This window comes from Elgaria multicarinata, chromosome 15 (assembly GCF_023053635.1).
Source record: "Elgaria multicarinata webbii isolate HBS135686 ecotype San Diego chromosome 15, rElgMul1.1.pri, whole genome shotgun sequence".
Lineage (NCBI taxonomy): Eukaryota > Metazoa > Chordata > Lepidosauria > Squamata > Anguidae > Elgaria > Elgaria multicarinata.
The window spans coordinates 22,443,903-22,462,993 of record NC_086185.1 but is presented as its reverse complement, the minus strand read 5'-3'; the positions used below and the strand labels follow the sequence as shown (position 1 = coordinate 22,462,993).

At 42.7% G+C, this 19,091-nt stretch overlaps 2 protein-coding genes across 3 annotated transcripts; one reads left to right on the top strand and one right to left on the bottom strand.

Annotated features, from left to right (window-relative positions):
• Positions 1-550: 550 nt before the first annotated feature.
• On the bottom strand, positions 551-14,308 carry UPF3B (UPF3B regulator of nonsense mediated mRNA decay). 2 transcript variants are annotated; one of them, XM_063141662.1, is made up of 10 exons: positions 14,039-14,308; positions 11,177-11,283; positions 10,919-11,025; positions 9,566-9,664; positions 7,602-7,712; positions 6,695-6,738; positions 5,831-6,019; positions 3,612-3,751; positions 2,745-3,033; positions 551-2,029 (listed from the first exon to the last, which is right to left on the bottom strand). In XM_063141662.1, the coding sequence occupies exons 1-10, from the start codon at positions 14,195-14,197 to the stop codon at positions 1,883-1,885; spliced, it is 1,392 nt and encodes a 463-aa protein (XP_062997732.1). In that variant the 5' UTR covers positions 14,198-14,308; the 3' UTR covers positions 551-1,882. The 2 variants fall into 2 exon arrangements, with proteins under 2 accessions (XP_062997732.1, XP_062997731.1); XM_063141661.1 differs by having other exon boundaries at positions 3,612-3,760; positions 14,039-14,307.
• Positions 14,309-14,791: 483 nt separating this feature from the next.
• Positions 14,792-17,705, top strand: NDUFA1 (NADH:ubiquinone oxidoreductase subunit A1). The gene is made up of 3 exons (XM_063141596.1): positions 14,792-14,966; positions 16,124-16,213; positions 17,624-17,705. Exons 1-3 carry the CDS (start codon positions 14,865-14,867, stop codon positions 17,642-17,644), a joined length of 213 nt encoding a protein of 70 aa, XP_062997666.1. The 5' UTR covers positions 14,792-14,864; the 3' UTR covers positions 17,645-17,705.
• The last annotated feature ends 1,386 nt before the right edge of the window (positions 17,706-19,091 follow it).

Here is a 19,091-nt window from a genome sequence, read left to right as displayed (position 1 = left end):
AATATTTCAGGCTATATAACATGAGGTTAAATGCATTGTTCCATCGAACTTGCAGGTTTTAAAACTGCAAATTGCACCAGCAATTGAGGGAGATGTTTTACCCTTTCTTCTGCTACTGCAGTCCTGAGAAAAATCCCTCTCCTGAAAAAGGTATTTGCTGGGGCAGGAGGACCAATCCCCCTTTGGCACTAACGGCTTCCTTTTTCTTTTCAGTGTTAGGTTACTTTGGACAGTCTTCTTTTATATTCTTGTTATCAGAATCTGGGTACCATTAGAGAGCAGCAAATCATCAGTAGATTTATACCCACATCTATGTTTACAAAGTGATCTTGAATTGCACTCCATTCTGTAATGGGGGAGTGGGGGATGGACACATGGATCAGTGGCAAAGACCATGCTTTACATACAAAAGGTCCCAGGTTTAATTCCTTGCATCTCCAGTTAAAAGTGTCATGGGGCTTCGCAGACGTGGGCCTAAGCGTGCCTCCAGAGTTGCTGCCAGTCAGAGAAGCGAATTCTGGGCTAGATAGACAAACAGTCTGGCCAGATATAAGGCAGCTTTCAGTTTTATTTATTTAACGACATTTATGTTGCACTTTCGTATGTAATACAGAAAGACATAGGGCTATAACATTGATCTTTGGTGCGCTGGGGAGGTGGAATGCAATGCAAATAAGATACTCGAATAATGCACTTGATCACAGCCAACGGCTTGTCGGCGTAACAGGACTTTCCTCCTCTCTCCTTCCTCTGCAGTACTCCTTGCCAACTAAAAGTCTGCTCAGGAGGATTTCCCAACCCTGTTTTGAGGGGGCACAGGGGAGTGGGAAGCACCAATTCTGCTGATGCAACTGCTTCCATCAGCAAAATGCCACCACTGAACTCAACCCATGGATTTGGATGCACTACCAGTTTTGGGAAATAGGCCAAGCACACACCTGCCCTCGGTGACCATGGACATGATTAACATTCAGTGAAGCTCAGCTCACCAGCTTTCCCACATACAAACAAGCAGTTTTAAATTGTATCTCACAGAGTTTTATTACATATAAAATAGCTGTGTTGTGTTAGCATAAGGAGGAGCCACAACTCTTAGTACAATTTCTTTCTGCACTGCCAGATGCTCTAGTGCATCAGGGAAGAAAATGCACAACTGAAATATAACATTTTCCTGATAGGGCACTAGGAAAAAAGTAAGAGAAAAGCTGGGAGAAGGAAGAACATAAACAGCTACTTTTAAAATAAAAATTGTACCAGTATATTACATGAGATGTGTAAATAAAAAAAATATTTTCCCATAGCCTAAGCTCAGCTATTCAGGCTATCCAAATCTTCAGTGAAAGAAGAAAAGACCTACGTCCCTCTCCACCGTCTCAAAATTAATTTCGCTATCAGCTAAAGCAGCACAGCAGACAAAAGGACTTTCCCAGTGCTAAAAATATGTCGGGCTTTCCCCCTCCTGTCACAAGGCCACAGGACCGCACAGCACAATGCTAAAGACGCTAATACTTGAGCAATCACGAGGCTCTGACATGGCTGTATTTTAAGTGCAAATACTGGTTCGTGGCTTTCATAGGAAATAGCACTCATTTCGGGCTACGTAGCCACTTGACTTATTTTACGGTGACAAAGCCTTTGTACGTTTCCCAGAACCGGGAAGTCTTCCTCCCCTTGCAGTGTGCTGCCACCACCCCCTCCAACGTAAAACGCATGACAAAAATACACGCTTGCGTCTTGGCTCTGCATTGAGGCTCTGAAACCAGATACATCCAAAAGTACTGCTCCCCTTCTTCTTCCTCCTCTTCCTTCTTCTCCAAGGCACTTCTGGACTGCGCAGTTCATGCTCTTTGGCTGCTACGTCGGTGTGGACACACAAGGCTCATCACTCCTCCTCTTTTCTGTTACTGGTTTCACATTCCTGCTTTTTATCTGCTCCTTGATCAGGTGACTTTGGAGAGCTTTCATCATACGCGGACAAACGACTTCGACTCCGTGCCCCTGGCTGGTAGAGTTGCATGGCTGGGCGATCCTGAAACAAAAAAAAATACATTCAGTTGTGATGCTCTGCTTCCAGTGGAGTGGTTGGAGTACTCAGTACTAGTGTACGAAGCCCTAAGCAACTTGGGACCAGGATACCTGAGAGAGCGCCTTCTCCCTTACCAACCTGCCCGGTCACTGAGGTCATCCGAGGGCCTGCTCAGGCCCTAGGGTCTGATTGGAGTCCACCCAAAGAAAAGCCTTAAGTGTGGTGGCCCCCTTCCTATGGAATCCCCTGCCTTTGAAGATCAGGCAGGTCCCAATGTTGTATTGGTTTCAGCGCCTTACGAAAACGTTATTGTTCCAAGAAGGTTTCCTGGAATGACCAGCCAGAGTTTTATCTGAACCTTGTTCTTTTAAAATGTAACTTTTAATGGCGTTTTTATTCTTTTACTTTTTAAAGAGGGTAGAATAGGATCACACCCATGGATGCCACCCTGAACTCCTTAGAGAGCAGAATATGAGTGTCATCAGCAAGCCAGTAACTTCTACAGCTAACTGCAAGCCTCTGCATTCTCATCTGGAATTAAGCTGTATTAAAATATTTTTTAAAATATAAATGATAAAATCACCCCTCTTTTATAATAATAAACATATGTTTCGATGGAATCATCATGGTTTATATACACCTTTCTGTCTATAGCAGAAAAATGTCTGCAAGAGCTACATATCTACATCTTAACAAGAACATATTATACATCCAGCACCTTGTTTCGAATGCGATCCCTCTTCGCCATTTCATCTTTTTTGTCTTCTTTGGTTCCTTTCTCAGGTTTGTCTGCATTTCCCATGTAGTCTGCCAACTCAGCTCTCTTTCCTTTCTCTCGGAACAGATCTCTCTCCTTTTTTGCATCTTCGTCTTTCCTCCTGAAAACCTTCTCTTTGTCAAAGCGCTCTTTCTGCCTCCGCCGCTCTTCGTCTTGACGTCGAAATTTGTACTCTCTGTCTCGGTCATACTCTCTTTCCCTGTAGTCTTTTCCACAGTCATCTTCAAATCTGGGTAAAAGAGACTTGGAGATTCAACTTGAGAACACAAAAGAGAATAACTCAGCATTATGGCAACTTTACATAAGATTCAGATCTAACTGAATGCAAACTAACGTATATCTCTGGAAAGCCCCAAGGCCCTTTTTCATTTATATGGAATGACTACAAAAAGGTGTTGGAAATCAGGATTTCAAAAGGCTGTTTCATACATTACACAGGAATGTAAATCCAACAGGGTGTTGCAGACAATCCTCTGCTTCCTGGGATATGTGATATACATGCTTTTAAACACTTGTTTGTCATATTTACAATTTTCATTTTGAAGTGTTCAAGGAAATTTACATGAATAGGTCCTAATTTAATTGCACACTTGACTTCAGAGCCATTTCAAAATTGCCAGAAAGGCCAAAATGTGACTCTTCCTATGACTTTCCTTCATACAGTTTTAAGTATAATCTTCTTCCAGTTTTAATTGGGAACACTAGCCAAGTGAAAAAATAAAATAAAAAAACAATTTGGGAAAAGGCAACCTAATTAACCAGCATATTCTGACAAACAAGGATACATACTGCAAAGGTAACACTAACTTTTTGGGCTTCTCCTCTTTAGTTTCCCCATCAGAGCGCTTGGCTGGTGCACTGACAGCCTTTTCCTCCCTCAGACTTTCTTTTTCCATTTTCTTGGCTTTTTCCTTTTTTTCAAAGTCTCTTTCATCTTTTTCTGGCTTCTTAAGTAGCTAGGAAGAGAACAAATTTAGTTTTCCTTACTAAGTTAATTCTAATGCTAAACTGTGCTAGGAAGCTGGTCCCTCACTAAAAGGAAGGGTATGTAAGACAACAGTGGGGACATTAGCATAACTAGTTATTTTCATCATTCATTACTGTTTATCACCTGAATTTTGCTTTAAGTGATTTACAATCCAATCATATACAAGTATATGCAGAAGGAAGTCCCACTGAGTTCAATGGCACTTCTTCCGAGATAACAGGGTATAGGATTGCAGCCCTGTTCTGTTTTCTTCTTACTTGTAAAAAAAAAAAAAAATTCAACAAATTGTCATATCCAATGGCTAGTGCAATAAAGATCATCTTGTCACTTCTGCTTATACTGTCATTGTATTGCTATTTATTACAACGTCATCTGAATTCATAGCTTTCTACAAACACATACAAGAGAAAGGTCCCTGCCTGCCTGGAGGAGCTTACAATTTAAATGTTGATACAGAGGGAAGGAAGGGAACTGCAGAAAAGTAAGTTGCAGGGAAGAAGGGATTAATGCAAGCAAAAGTGCTCACACAGACTTAAAGCTCTGGTTCAGTTGGGCATGAGGACTAGAGGGTTGTAGTCATTTCATACCCAGCTTCCTAACAATAGATATCTATCAGACTATGTATCATGCGTCCCACATTGCAGCATCCACATCAGGGGTGGGCCACACCCACGCAAACACACACCCAAATTTCAGGTGGGGAAGAAGAAGAGAGGAAGAGTGAGAGAGGAAGCAGCAGCCAGGCACCTCTCCACCGTGCCTGGGTCCAGCTCCAGCTGAGAGCCCCCTCCCTCCTGCTACCAACTGTCTCTGCAGAGGCCACCAGTGAGGGAGGAAGCAGCAGCCAGGCACCTCTCCACCGTGCCTGAGTCCAGCTCCAGCTCAGAGCCCCCTCCCTCCTGCTACCAACTGTCTCTGGAGAGGCCACCAGTGAGGGAGGAAGCAGCAGCCAGGCACCTCTCCACCGTGCCTGAGTCCAGCTCCAGCTCAGAGCCCCCTCCCTCCTGCTACCAACTGTCACTGCAGAGGCCACCAGTGAGGGAGGAAGCAGCAGCCAGGCACCTCTCCACCGTGCCTGGGTCCAGCTCCAGCTCAGAGCCCCCTCCCTCCTGCTACCAACTGTAACTGCAGAGGCCACCAGAGAGGGAGGAAGCAGCAGCCAGGCACCTCTCCACCGTGCCTGGGTCCAGCTCCAGCTGAGAGCCCCCTCCCTCCTGCTGTCACCTGTAACTGCTGAACTTTCCAACTAAGACTGTAGTGCCTGAGTTTGCTTTCCTTTTCCCCCTCCTCCTCCTCCCTCCCAATCCCCTTTCCTTTTGTGTCATGTCTTTTAGATTGTAAGCCTGTGGGCAGGGACTGTCAAGAAATACTTTTGTAAGCCGCCATGAGAGCCTTTTTTGGCTGAATGGCGGCATAAAAATCCTTAAATAAATAAATAAATAAATAAATAAGAAAGCATTCATAGCTGCTACGAATTGCCAAAAGGGTTAAATTTTGGTGATCCATAGCTGCTACAGATGCCTTTTTAAAGAAGAAACAAACAATCACTGATGTGGGGGGGCGGGGTTGGACAGCCCACCACGGGGAGGAAAAAATGGTAACCAAGCCTTCCGCACTTGCTCACCACTGACCTACATATTAGGAGTTCTTATACTGTCTAGTATACAGAACTATCCTATACAGTTTCACTCGGACGTAAGCCCGACTGAGTTCAGTGGAACTTTCTTTCAAGTATGCATAGGATTTTAAGCCATATGTGACATACATATGGTTTGCCCTGCTGAAGTATTTCACAAGTACCGTGTTCCTTCGATTGTAAGACGCCATCGATAGTAATACGCACAGTAATTTCAGTACCACCAACAGAAAAAAAGCTTTGATTCTAAGAAATAATAAACGCACCCGCGATTCTAAGACGTGCCCTGTTTTTAGAGATGTTTATATGGGGGGGAAAAGTGCATCTTAGAATCGAAGAAATATGGTAAGCATAAGAGTGCAACATGTATGGCCAATTCATCCTACAGGAACAAAGTGATACCTTAATCTTTGGTTCATCCTTTGATTTGTCCCTTTCTTTCTCTGGACACCTCTCCACTTTCTTTGTTTTTTCAGCTTCTTTTCTCTTCCTTCTTTCTTCCTCCTTCCATTTTCTCCTTTCTTCTTCCCTTTGTCTTTTCCTCTCTAGTTCTCGTCTCCTCCTCTCTTCTCGTTTTTCTTCTCTAATCCTCTGTAGACGAAAAATATAACAAGGGAGAACTTTTTATTCCAGGCTCTGTACCAGGAAAGAATTCCACCCAGAAGTTTAGCACCATAACATGTACTGACCTTAACTGAACATAGCACTACAAAAAACTGTGCTGATAAATTTAGTTGTTAGCCTACAAATATTTTTATAATAATATTTGTAATAATAATGGCCTTTATCTCACCCTCTGAAGCACCCTCCCTCTCCCTTGTGCGGTTTGGGAGGCAGAAAACGTAATATCCTTTAAACGCCCCCTGAAGAAATACTTTTTTAGACAGGCTTTCTCTGGTTTTTAATGCAGCTGATTTTATATTGCGTTTTTAACTTCTTATATTTTAAATGTATACTTGTTATATGTTATGTTTTTTAATTGTGCATTACCCAGAGAGCTTTAGCTGATGGGCAGTATAAAAATGAAATAAATAAACAATAAAAATATGCTAAAAGTGAGGAAAATGCAGTGTTGTTAACCTAGGACACAGATGGGAATAATAATCATTTTAAACAGATGAATTTATACCTTTCCAAAGAAAACTGAAAACACACAAGCACCCATAACAAGATTACATCTCCGCATTACTATTATGAGGAAAGTCTTACTGAGCACAACACACACGTTAAGTAAAAGTGCAGGCAATAACTCTGAACAATTATTACCTGTTTGTTCTTCAAGAAGTTCAACAGAGGAGTTGTCTTTTTTGCTAAAGATTGAAAAAAGAGTGTTTTTGACTTTATTTATAAAACGCTTAGAATATTGCAATCAAAGACAATACGAATATCATGATCAAAACACCACTATTTAATACAAAGAGAAATGCATTTCATAGCCCTAAATTCAGCTTATCAAGCAGAAAGACTTGCTGTCCTAGCAAAGCTCTGCTGCCTTTTTCAGTTGCACTAGCAGACCACTTGGTTTTTAATAAAGTTCCCAAGTAGATCTCACCATGAGGAAATGCTGCTGCAGCTACAATATCTTCCCTATTTAGATAGCAATTTTTAAGAGGATACATCTTAAATTTTATACCCCACACAGAAAGCACGTACAGCCTGAACAACCCACTAGCTGCTGTAATTTCCTGCTAAATGCACCTAAGTGCCAGTTTGCTCTCTGTATAAGAGGTAGGCTGAGCTGTATAAGAGGTATGTCTCAGCTGTTTGCTCGCATAGTTAGAGGTTTGGTTAGCTCAGCTCCACATTAAGCAACACGGGTCTCAGCTGAACCACAGTAAAGAATGTGGGACTTCCAGGTGCTGTTCCGAACAATTTAAAAATATACTCCCTCTCTCTCTCTCTCTCTCAAAGCAACTTGGTGCCCATCATATGTTTTGGACAAAGACCCATATGCCCCTGCTGGCCTGACTAATGGTCAGGGATAATGAGGACTATAACAGAAAACATCTGAAGGGCAAAAGGTTAAACGCCAAAGGGCTAATCATTCAGAAAATATGGAAATTAGCAAGGATTAACAAAAACCACATTATCTCTCAAAGATAGAGATCAACAATATACTATTTGTTCTCAGGGAAACCAGCTCATATGCGCTGCAACAAAATAATTTTCATACCGATTAATTCTTTGTTCCTTGCCTCTATTTCCTCTAGTAACGTCTCAGGAGTGGATGTTAATTTCTCATCATCAGCACTGTAGCTTTCCAAAAACTTCTTATACTCTGGATCTGATGAAGAACCAAGGAGTATGCACCATAAATATAGATACTTTAAAAATAATATACAGCACGTAGGAATAGCCACCCAGCAGTCATATGAGATATGTCTTCAAGAACATATCGCTTTTAGCATTTCTAGCTACCTATAAAGATGCAATTGTTTAACTTGAGCAGACCAGAGGCCTAAAGCTATCTTTAAAAGTACATCAGATTAGAAAGAAGCAAGTAATGTGCACCACACTGTCACATTGTGTTTTCCTTAATAAGGAAACAAAATAATCAAAAAAGTGTGAGCATAGTCTTAAGAAGCCATTGCCTATCTCGAAGGTGTACACTGTTTTTGGCTCCGAGGGCCGCATGTGAGGTTGGGGGCTGCATGCGCACGCACACACACACACACACACACCCGATGATCCTGATACACATCACTCTTTCCTCACTTCTAACAATAGTAGGGAAAGAGCAATCTATATGAGGATTGCTGGGGGAGGAACTGGAGAGCCTTCTCCCTACCCATTTCTCTTCTGCTGAGCTGTGATCCCTCTCTAGAGTGGGCAATGCCAGGGATTGAACTGGGACCGTCCTCACACAAATATGTTCTGCTACTGAGCTGTGCCCCCACTCCCCAAAGCAGTCATAGCTGTAAAACAGGGGTGCAGAACCTCATCCTTGAGGGCCAAACCTGGCCCTCCTGGGAACCCCACCCAGCGCTCTGGCCATTTCCTGGCTTCTGTGCAGTTTCCCCCACTCATTCTAAAAACTGAGTTACTGGCAGTAAGCACTTTAAGCTTTAATAGGCCAACATTTTTGCCCCTGCGCCTTTTGGTGTTCACCCCTTTTGCCTGAAGCCCTGCCGACCACTGGAATATACACCCACACCCGAGAGCTTATCTGACATGGAATTCCACCCTCAGGCTGAAAGAGGTTCAGATTCCGGCTGGACATCAGAAAAAACTTCCTGACTGTTAGAGCAGTACGACAATGGAACCAATGACCTAGGGAGGTCATGGGCTCTCCCACACAAGAGGCAGCTGGACAGCCATCTGTCAGGGATGCTTTAAGTTGGATTCCTGCATTGAGTAGGGGGTTGGACTCGATGGCCTTGTAGGCCCCTTCCAACTCTATTATTATAAGATTCTATGATTGCTGGAGGAGGGAATTTGGTGAGTGTGTGTGTATGAGAGAGCATCCTTGGGAGCTGCAGCTGTCTCAGTGTGTGTGTGTGTGTGTGTATGTGTGCAAGTTATGCACCCCTGACCTATCTGCTGATTTTACATTTAAAATCTTGCAATCCAGAGTGATATATCACATGTTAAAGTTTCTGTGCTACAGTTATGGCAATACTGAATAAAATTATTTAAATGATCTAATAAGGTTTTATGGATGAAGTGCTAAACATTTTTCTTTTGTATCAGCTTAAATAATAATAATAATAATAATAATTAATAATTATTATTATTATTTCTTACCCGCCTCTCCACTTGGATCAAGGCAAGGAACAACAGTAAATATAAAACACATAAAAACTGATTAAAAACATAGTATACATGATTAAAACTTTCTAAAAGCATTCTAAAATGCTTAAGGCTGCAATCCTATGCACTTTCCAGGAAGTACAGTTCACTGAACACAGCAACACAACTTCTGATCAAAGATCCTTAGAACTGTGCTGTAGGTGCAGCCAACATTATTTAAAAACATAATTCTAGCACTGCAACTCTATGCATGTTCCCTCAGAAGTTTCACCAATGGTGTTCAATTGGGCTTACTTCCAAGGAAGTGTGCAAAGCCACACAGCCTCTTGATTCCTATACCGAAGCTAGTTTCATCAGATGACACAACAATCAACTATTACTACTAACCATCTTCAATGGTCCCAGCTTTGGCATCCTTTTTCTTATTCTTCTTTTTGGCAGATTTTTGAAATGGTGCAAATTCCACTATGGCAGAATATTCTAGACCTGTTTGTATGCAAAAAAAAAAAAAAAAATTAAAAAATTAAAAACTTCTACGTTAGAAACGGAAGCAGGGGCTACAATTGTTGTACTGAGTGTATGTCTCAAAAGCAAAAACAAACAAGCCCAAACCAAGACAGTGTTTTGAGGGGCTAGTTTCACACAACGCATTTCTTGCCCACATGGGCTGTTTGTTCAGGCCTCCTGCAGCAGTATCTGGAAAAATGATACCTTCATGATCACAGGAAGCACTGCTACCCATAGCCACGTTTATCGGGATCACACATTATACTGGGGTGCTTGAGGGCATACCGAAGAAGAGCGGTCACATGAACAGAAAGTATGTCGTGTGAACTGGCCCAAAAACCACGATACGGTTTGAGTTGTTTAATGAACAGGCAAATTAGATGATGGTTTTATAATGAGCTGAAAGCTGCTGTTTTGGCCACACAAATGCATACACTTCCATATGGTTATCTGTTGGGGCTTACTGACTAAACACTTTTTGACCAAAGACTATCCTAGTTTAAACGATAAAGTAAATTTGGCTACATGTAGAATGGTAAGGAAGCAAATGAATATAATTAGCATGATCCTATAGTGCCACTTTAGCAGCAGCTGTTTGAGTAGAAAATGCTGGCAACTGGGGAACAGTCATTCAACTCTGTGCCTTAGCTGCCACTGCAATTAAATTCCCTATTACCAGAGATCTTGTGTACATCACTGTTCCCACACAAGGGATCTGGGGCCTGTTTGGATGTGCTGTAAGTGGCTGGTACCAGCTGTGTGTTTTCCCCACACTGAAAGCCCTTTGTATTGCTCACATGGAGCAAAGGAGTAAATCCTCCTGGATCAGAAGTGCTGGAATTTTTAGGATGTGTCCTAGACAATACTGCCTCAGCCCAGCAACGGATCAGACTGTCAGGCTTACACTGCAATCCTAAAAGTGGTTATTTGGAAACATGTCCGACTGATACTAATGCAACATACTTTCGAGAAAGTGTGCTTAGAGTTGGGTTATTATATGGCAATACTATGCATACTTACCTCCAAATAAGTCCCACTGAAATCAATGGGACATTGCCATCTAATCAAGGAACGAACTGGCCTTAAAAGCGGTCTTTTGAAACCATGATTCAAAGATAGTGAATAAATGCATGGACTTTTCCATTATTACAGTTTAATTCCTTTACAAATGTATGCCAATATATATTAAAAACAGAGATATGATATACATAACCAAGTTTTAGGCTTACTTGCCTTTGTGATCAACAAAAACATAACCATCAAAGCGATCCCTGAACAGAACTATGTCTTCTTGGTTTTTAAAGTTGATGTATGCTCTGGAAAACATGTGAGGGTACAAACTGCAGAAGGACAGAAAATGGCAATGTATAAGGAAACGTTGCTGAGTGATGATTGTAAATATACACAGCACAGACGGGTGTAAAACTGAAAGACAAATATGACATGCCACTGTTACATGCAACACAAACAAATGCCTAAAATCCCACTTACCTAGAATCATTAGCAAAGAATTCAAAGTAGTCATGTTCAGGCAAAGGCTGGAGATGTTCTTCAAGCTGTTCTTTTGTCAAGCTGGGGGGCAGGCGTCGAATCACTACCTTAAAGAAAAAGTTTCACTTTTTACAAACATCTTGTCTTGACATATGTATTGTACAACCAAAATAATGGCTGTTCAACTGCTTTTTTTTTCATATTCCAAAACAATGAATGCAGATATTTTAAGGAACCACACTTTATAGTTACTAGTGTAAAGCCCAAGTCACTATGGGAGCTGGTGGCTCTGCCTCTTTCCTGCTTTTTTGTCCATCAGTCACCTCACCACAGAGGGGCTCATGAATGATGTAAATGTGGCTCATGCCTGGCGAATTTCCTCTTCGAAATTTGCATGCAGCACGACTCAGTCCCTCCCTCTCCTGTGCACACAAACTGGCCACCTCCATCCCCTCCCCGTGCAAGTGCACCCAGGCCCTGCCTTCATGCCACACCGATTCGCCAAGCAGGACTGTCAGTCATCCTGCTGGCAAAGGGGCTGCCCCCTCTGTTTGGCGCTGAGAAATTAATTGCTATCAAAGCTCATGCTCTGAATTCTTTCAAACTTTTTTTTAAAAAATTGCAGGTCTGCACTGCTCAAACTTCAGTTTAAAACAAAAATGAGCATTATTGGTCTGGTAGATCTCGAGTAATAAGCTTTACACTACTGTATTCTTATATTATTATTATTATTATTATTATTATTATTATTATTATTTATTTATATAGCACCATCAATGTACATGGTGCTGTACAGAGTAAAATAGTAAATAGCAAGACCCTGCCGCATAGGCTTACATTCTAATAAAAGAATTATATAATATAGTCACACCTCCTCTTCCAATTTCATAACAAGAACTTCCCAGGTGCCCAAATTCCAATGTCTAAATATTTATGTATGCATGCCCAAGTCCTTTACAGAAAAGTAATGAAGTGCGACATGAGTAAGTCTTTTTCCCCCCCCAGATTTAAGTTTTAATTAGATGAGAAATTTCCCTGATTTGGGCAAATTCCGCCAGAACACATGCTTTGCATGAGAAAGGACCCAAGTTCAATTGCTGACATCTCTAGGTAGGGCTAGAAAAAGACCACTGTCTGAAACCCAGGAGAGTCATGGCTATTCAGTGTGGAAAATATTGAAGTAGTAATGGTCCAACTTACATAAGGCACCTTCCTATGTTATCTTTCAACCAGTTTGCTAGCTCCTTCCTATCTCTCCTCTCTCATCTCACACTATCGCCCCGCTCGTGCTCTTCGCTCCTCTGATGCCATGTTTCTCACCTGCCCAAGGGTCTCTACTTCCCTTGCTCGGCTTCGTCCATTTTCTTCTGCTGCCCCTTATGCCTGGAACACTCTTCCAGAACATTTGAGAACTACAAGTTCAACCGCAGCTTTTAAAGCTCAGCTAAAAACTTTTCTTTTTCCTAAAGCTTTTAAAACTTGATTTTGTTCTGACTTTATACTGTTAGTTTTACCCTACCCAGTGCCTGTTTACCCTACCCTGTGCCTGTTTGCTTTCTCTTCCCCTCCTTATTGTTTTATCATGGTTTTATTAGAATGTAAGCCTATGCTGCAGGGTCTCGCTATTTACTGTTTTACTCTGTACAGCACCATGTACATTGATGGTGCTATATAAATAATAATAATAATAATAATAATAATAATAATCTGGTTCATTACCATCATTCCAAAGTTTGATAAAACATATTCTCTACCCTCAATAGGTACCGACAAAAGTAATAATTCTCCTTGTTAACCAGGACCAAGCATTCCCTAGTAAGAGAACTTTTAGATTCTCAGACAATCTACAACTTTGTAGTAAACAAAGGGATATCATGGGTAGAATTTTGATACCAATAGGAGCACAGCTTCCTCATCACCCACCGCCCAGCCAGATTAAAAACAAGTATTTCCCCGTGGATAGAAAACTAGCATGCCAGGAAGAGACAGATCTGTTTTTGGCATGCTAGCTTATATTTCTCTGCACATTTATTTATTTATTGCATTTTTATACTGCCCAATAGATGAAGCTCCCTGGGCGGTTCACCAGACCAATAGAAAACTAGCATTCCAGGAAGATGTGATAAATCTAGTTTGGGCATGCTAGTTTTTTTACTTATTTATTACATTTCTATAACATGCACACACACACGCCGCTCCCCATCATCGTCAAAGCTATCCGGGCAGTTCACAACAATTGAAACCACAAAACGCATCATAATTCAATATGAAATGTAAAAGCCTAAAATTACAAAAAGTTTTTCATGAGCAATTTTGTTTTAGGAAAATAAGAACACGCCCCCCCCCCCCACAACGTGCCAGTTCACACAACCAACAGAAGCCAGTTGAGGCTGCAGGTGGCTGTGATGGAGAGTGTACACGTCTTAATGCGCTTCCTTCACTACCACCCCCGCCTTAAAAAAAGAGAAAGAAATCATCTCCCTGCATGTAGAAGACTAGCATGTCAGTATCATTAGTCCAGCCCAGACTTCTTCTTTAATAACATGCTAATGTGCAATGAGTAATGAGTTTTAGTCGAACACGGAACACACACACCCTCCCCTGCACACTGCCTCGGGTGGTGTAAAAAGAAATCATCTCCCTGCATGTAGAAGACTAGCATGTCAGTATCATTAGTCCAGCCCAGACTTCTTCTTTAATAACATGCTAATGTGCGATGAGTAATGAGCTTTAGTCGAACACGGAACACCCTCCCCTCCCCTGCACACTGCCTCGGGTGGTGCAGTCCAGGGGAAGCTGTACCACCGGGCGGCAGAGGCCGGTCCGCCTGGGCCCCTCTAGGGGAAAGGCCCCCGAGCGCACCTTGCTGAGCGTCTCCTTTTTGTCCTTAGGCCGCTCGAGCCTGTCAGGCTCGCCCCCCGCTTTGGCGTCCAACCCGGCCATGGCCGCGCCCAGCCCAGTTGGGGTGAGGGGCCCGCCTCGCTTCTCTTTGGGCCTGGCGTTCTCCTTATCCTCCTTCATCGTAGGCGCAGCGGTAACAACAGGCCTTCCTCCGTCCGCCTCAGCTTATCCCCGCTCTCCCATTGGCCATCGCTCCTCTCGCGGGACTAGCGGAGGGCAGGAAAAGCCGGCCCCGCTGCGAAAGCGACGCCACAGCGCCCTCCTCGCAGGCATGGGGACGTCCCGACTCCTCCAGGCCGCAGGGTTGCCATAGAGATTAGCGAGCCCGGCACGCTGTGGGACTACAGCTCCCGGCATGCGTCAGAGGGAGACTCCATTTTAGAGGCTCTTTAATTCCCGACATGCTTTGGACTTTTTAAAAAAACGTAAACGTAAACGGCTCATTTATATACAGAGAAACCTTTTCGAATTAAAACATAAAGAAGAGGGGTAAAAAAAAGTATAGAATCATTTTCATCTGCCTGTGGTGGTGGTTTTTTTTTAAAAAATACAAGAACTACGCGTTCGAGTTCTTGGTCTCTATAGCAACAGCGGTCGTCGATTGTCGTGAAGCCGGCGCGGTGCATTTTGGGTCGGATTCCCTGGTAGGTCTCAAGAGGCTTGACGGGGGGGGGGAAAGGAGAGCGAGACCAATGCGCATGCGCAATGGTGCTGTCCTGTTCCTCGGCTGAAGGCGTTTGGGCTCTTTGCACGGGAAGGTCGTTGGGAGAACGGAGCTGCCGTCGGGATGTGGTACGAAATCCTGCCTGGTTTGACGGTCATGTACGTGTGCTTGACCATCCCTGGTCTCTCCACCATCTTAATCCACAGATACACAAATGGAAACAAAGTGAGTACCGCAGGGCCCTTATTAGAAGTACCGTTGACAAGTTGAGTCGCTTGGGGCCTTCCAGATGGTTTAGCCTACAACTCCCATCAGCCCTTGCTAGCACTGCCAGTGGTGAGGCATGATGGGAGTTGTAGGCTAAAACATCTGGAGGATCACCACTAGTCCCTTCTCCCCCCCAGTACACGAACCCTCCTACTTCTTCCTCCCTCTTTTTGGTGCCTTGTAAAATCCTCCCCAAAACTGAAAAGCACAGAATTGTACACAAAATCTCTGTGTATGTTGCTTTTGCATATACTGTCTCTTGTATGTTTTTACGTTTTTAAATTTTATGTATCATTTTTAAAGTTTTAATCTCTTGTAAACCACCCAGAGAGCTTCGGCTATGGGGCGGTATAGAAATTTTGTTGTTGTTGTTAATATGTTTTAATAAAGTAATACATATTTAATAAATATTTTAAATAAATATGTGTTAGTATATAAATATAACCAAGAATCTTGTGGCACCTAAAAGACTAACACATTTAGGGAGCAATGCTTTATGTATGAATGTTTGCAGGGGCAGAGACTGAAGGGGGATATTTAGTGATAGCAGTCTTACACCTGCGATTCATGTTAGCACAGTCTAGTTATAGGCTTACTTCCGCCTCACCTTTCAGTGCTCCCACGACTTTTAAATAACACATGTTGCCTGGGCCTATAATTTTAAACCCAGTGTTTTTAATTTTGGGGTTGGTGTGAGTTTTGTTCTATCTTGCCGTTTGGTTTTACAGTTTTATGTTCTGTTCTGTTTTTATTTTATTTTATGGTAAGTCCTCCAGAGAATTTTTGAGTTATAGACTGGCATGCAAACGTCTAAAATAAATTGGTAAAACTAGGGCACATGTGTGAACTCTGCTTTCCGGGTTGCCTACAAGATCTTTATTCCTTAGTTGAACTGATCTTATCTTTGTATAACTGAGCTCCATTGTTAGGTTGTGAAGCACGGCTGAGCAGTGTGTTTCTCATCTTGAAAAAGGGATGTATCCTTTACATTTATTAAACTTTTTCCTCTTCATATCAACTTTGCTTTGCATCTGGGGTTTTTACTTATATTTTTATCACTTCTCTCTTCCTTCACTCTTGCCCACATTCTCTCCACCTCATTTTTTTGTGCATAGGAGAAGAGGATTGCTCGGAACAATTATCAGTGGCACCTGATGGAAAGAGACAGGCGTGTGTCTGGAACCAATCGCTACTATGACTCCAGGGTTGGTTTAAACAAACTTTTCTGCAAAATCATTATTATTATTTAGCAAAATGTCCCATGTTCACATCTGCATGAATAAATTCTGGCTGCGTTCTACCCCTGCACCTCTGTCAGTATTCACCACATGTGAGCAGAATCCAACCTGAGAATTTTGAAACTGAAAATAAATTATTGATACAATCAATGGTGCTGGGCTAGGCAGGAGAAAGGTTATTGAATAGTAAAAGTGTCACCCCAGAAATCCTGAGAGCTGATTTTTACTGTTGCTCGTTTACAGTTTTGGGGAGAGGATTGCTGTTTTTTTTAATGCCCTTTGAGTTCACTTTTCTGTTCTTGTATTATGCTCTCCTCCGTTTTGGTGAAGTCTTGCTGTGTGAGCTGCCTGATTATGTAGCTTACAGGCATTTGTTCCTCATAAGGTAATCGGAGGCCATATTCAGCCTGGAAAATAGTTACCTCTTCCTGCCTCTCCACTTTTTTGCACTGGTAGTTTGTAGCTCCAAGAGGCCGCTGGAGCCCAGGTTCTGAGTGCCCTATGTCCTTATGATATAGACACATACACTCAATGTGTCGAACAGCCACTGTATCTAAACAAGCTTGGCTGCATCCTTATGGGTGAAAGGAAGGATGCCTGAAGCAACTAGGAGCAGCAGATGCTTGGAACAGTTGGTGCTACCAGGGCATCAGTGAGTGGAACTGGAGTCGACTTCCTTGCCTAGTAAACTAAGTAACGCTACTCAGACTCTGTCCTCCACATATTTAAGCAGCAAGCAGTGTCTCACAGTCCATTTAACCTATCTGCATTTGCAAGGCCCCTTCCAAAGTGCATGGCATTATTGCAATGCTTGCATGGTTTAATTTGGTAAATGTTCCTCACAGACCTCATAATTCAGATTCTAAGATTTTTCTCATTTCTCTAAAACAGGAGTGCACAACTCATAGCCCAGGGAAGCATGCACACAAGCCAGGGGCTGCCGGTATCCCCCACACCAGTCCTTAACTGCAGCCTCCCGGGGGTGCTCTGACCCCTTGCCACCAAATCCCCCCCTCCTAATAACTCCTCTCGCTCCACTTCCTCCCCCAGCAGCCAATAAGGTTGTGCACTCCTGCTCTAAGTAGTCAGTTTTCTGGTCCTAGACTTGCAGCCCCCCCTGCCCCTTGGGCCAATAGCAGCCTTCATTTCTCTGATGTCCCAAAGGGACATGAAAGCCTGAATGTGCACTCTGGTGTATGAAAGTTTGACAACTTGCTCTGTGTTCTTAAGATCAGGATGTTATTGAGCCAGTGGGATTATGAAGAACACTTTAAAGAGAGATTTGTTAAACCTGGCCGCATAATACAGTTTAATAGCAATGTTATGCTTGGTAGACACCTTGAACTTTTTTTTTTTGTCTCATTTTGTATTTTTCAGGGCTTGGAGAATATTGACTGAAGCAACAGACTGATGAGTTGTATACCAGCCTACTAATAAACATGGAATTCATTAAAAAAAAGTGCAGCATGTTGATCATAAAGAAGATACTACATTGCTTGTCAATATTGTAAAAAAGAAACAAAAGTTGACTGAAATAACACAAACTATTGGAGAAGGGAGGGGACCTATAGAAAACCATTTGGGGGACCTATAGAAAACCGTTGATTTCTGGGCTAACTTGCTTCAACAGTAATATAAATATATCAGAGTAACTCTTAGTAAGTATAAGGTGCCGGAAGGCTGCTGTTTCCATCCTGGGGCTATTGGTTTGTGCTGCCATACGATTCCATCTTGTCTCCTGTTCTTTTTGATACTTCTATAAAACCACTGGGAGAGATCATCTGAATGTTTGGGCTGAAGGTGGTATAGCCAGTGTGGTGTAGCGGCTAAAGTGTTGGACTGGGAGTCTGGAGATCTGGGTTCTAGTCCCCACTCGGCCATAGAAACCCACTGGGTGACTTTGGGCCAGTCACAGATTTTCAGCCCAGCCTACCTCACAGGGTTGTTGTTGTGAGGATAAAATGGAGAGGAGGAGGATTATGTACACCACCTTGGGTTCCTTGCAGGAAAAATGGCGGGATATAAATGCAATAATAATTGTCATCAGTCTGCTGATGACCACGGTGTTTGGAGTTGAGTTTTAGCTTGAATGGAGATGAACAAGCTGAACGATGTCTTGCCTGGATTATTATTATTATTACTATATAAATAATAATCATCATCATCCAGGCAAGACATCAAGGATGGGCTGATGGACAGGGGTTATGGTGATCTGGAAAGAAGTGTGTACAATTTGTCCTTGAATGAGATTATGCTCATGACACGTTTTGCACACTTAGCAGTTCTAGGGCTCTTGGTCATTCCTGCTGTCCAGGTGACGTAAGTGTTGGGACCCCCAATTACATTGCTGGAAGACATGCAAATTACTCTGCCCCATTCCGGCTTATGGTACACGATAACATGGTTCTTTGCAGTGGTGGCTGGTGGCTCTGGGTTTCAATCAGAACCAGCCAGAAGTCAAGCCCCTCTTCGTTAGGCTACAGAACAAATATATACTGAACAGAAACAATGCTTTTATGAATTGTATAGGTCAAGCTGTGCCCCTTCTGCTTGAATCTGGGTAGGGGGTCGGGCCAGGCTAGAACTAAGACATACAGGGGTGTGTTTTATGCTGCTTACTGTAAAAATGTAGTATTGTTGGGAGTCTGCCAAAAGCCCAGTGTGGTGGGAGAACCGAATGGGCACACCTCCAGCATTAGTCCTCTGTATGTAGACTCAAGGATCTGAACTGCAGAAAAAGGGCCGGTTTCAAGTGGCAAGCTTCAGATTGCTAAACAAAAGACAAGAATTGGGTGGGCAAAAGTCACCTAATGGCCCTGAAATAAATCAAGGATATCTTCTTTAT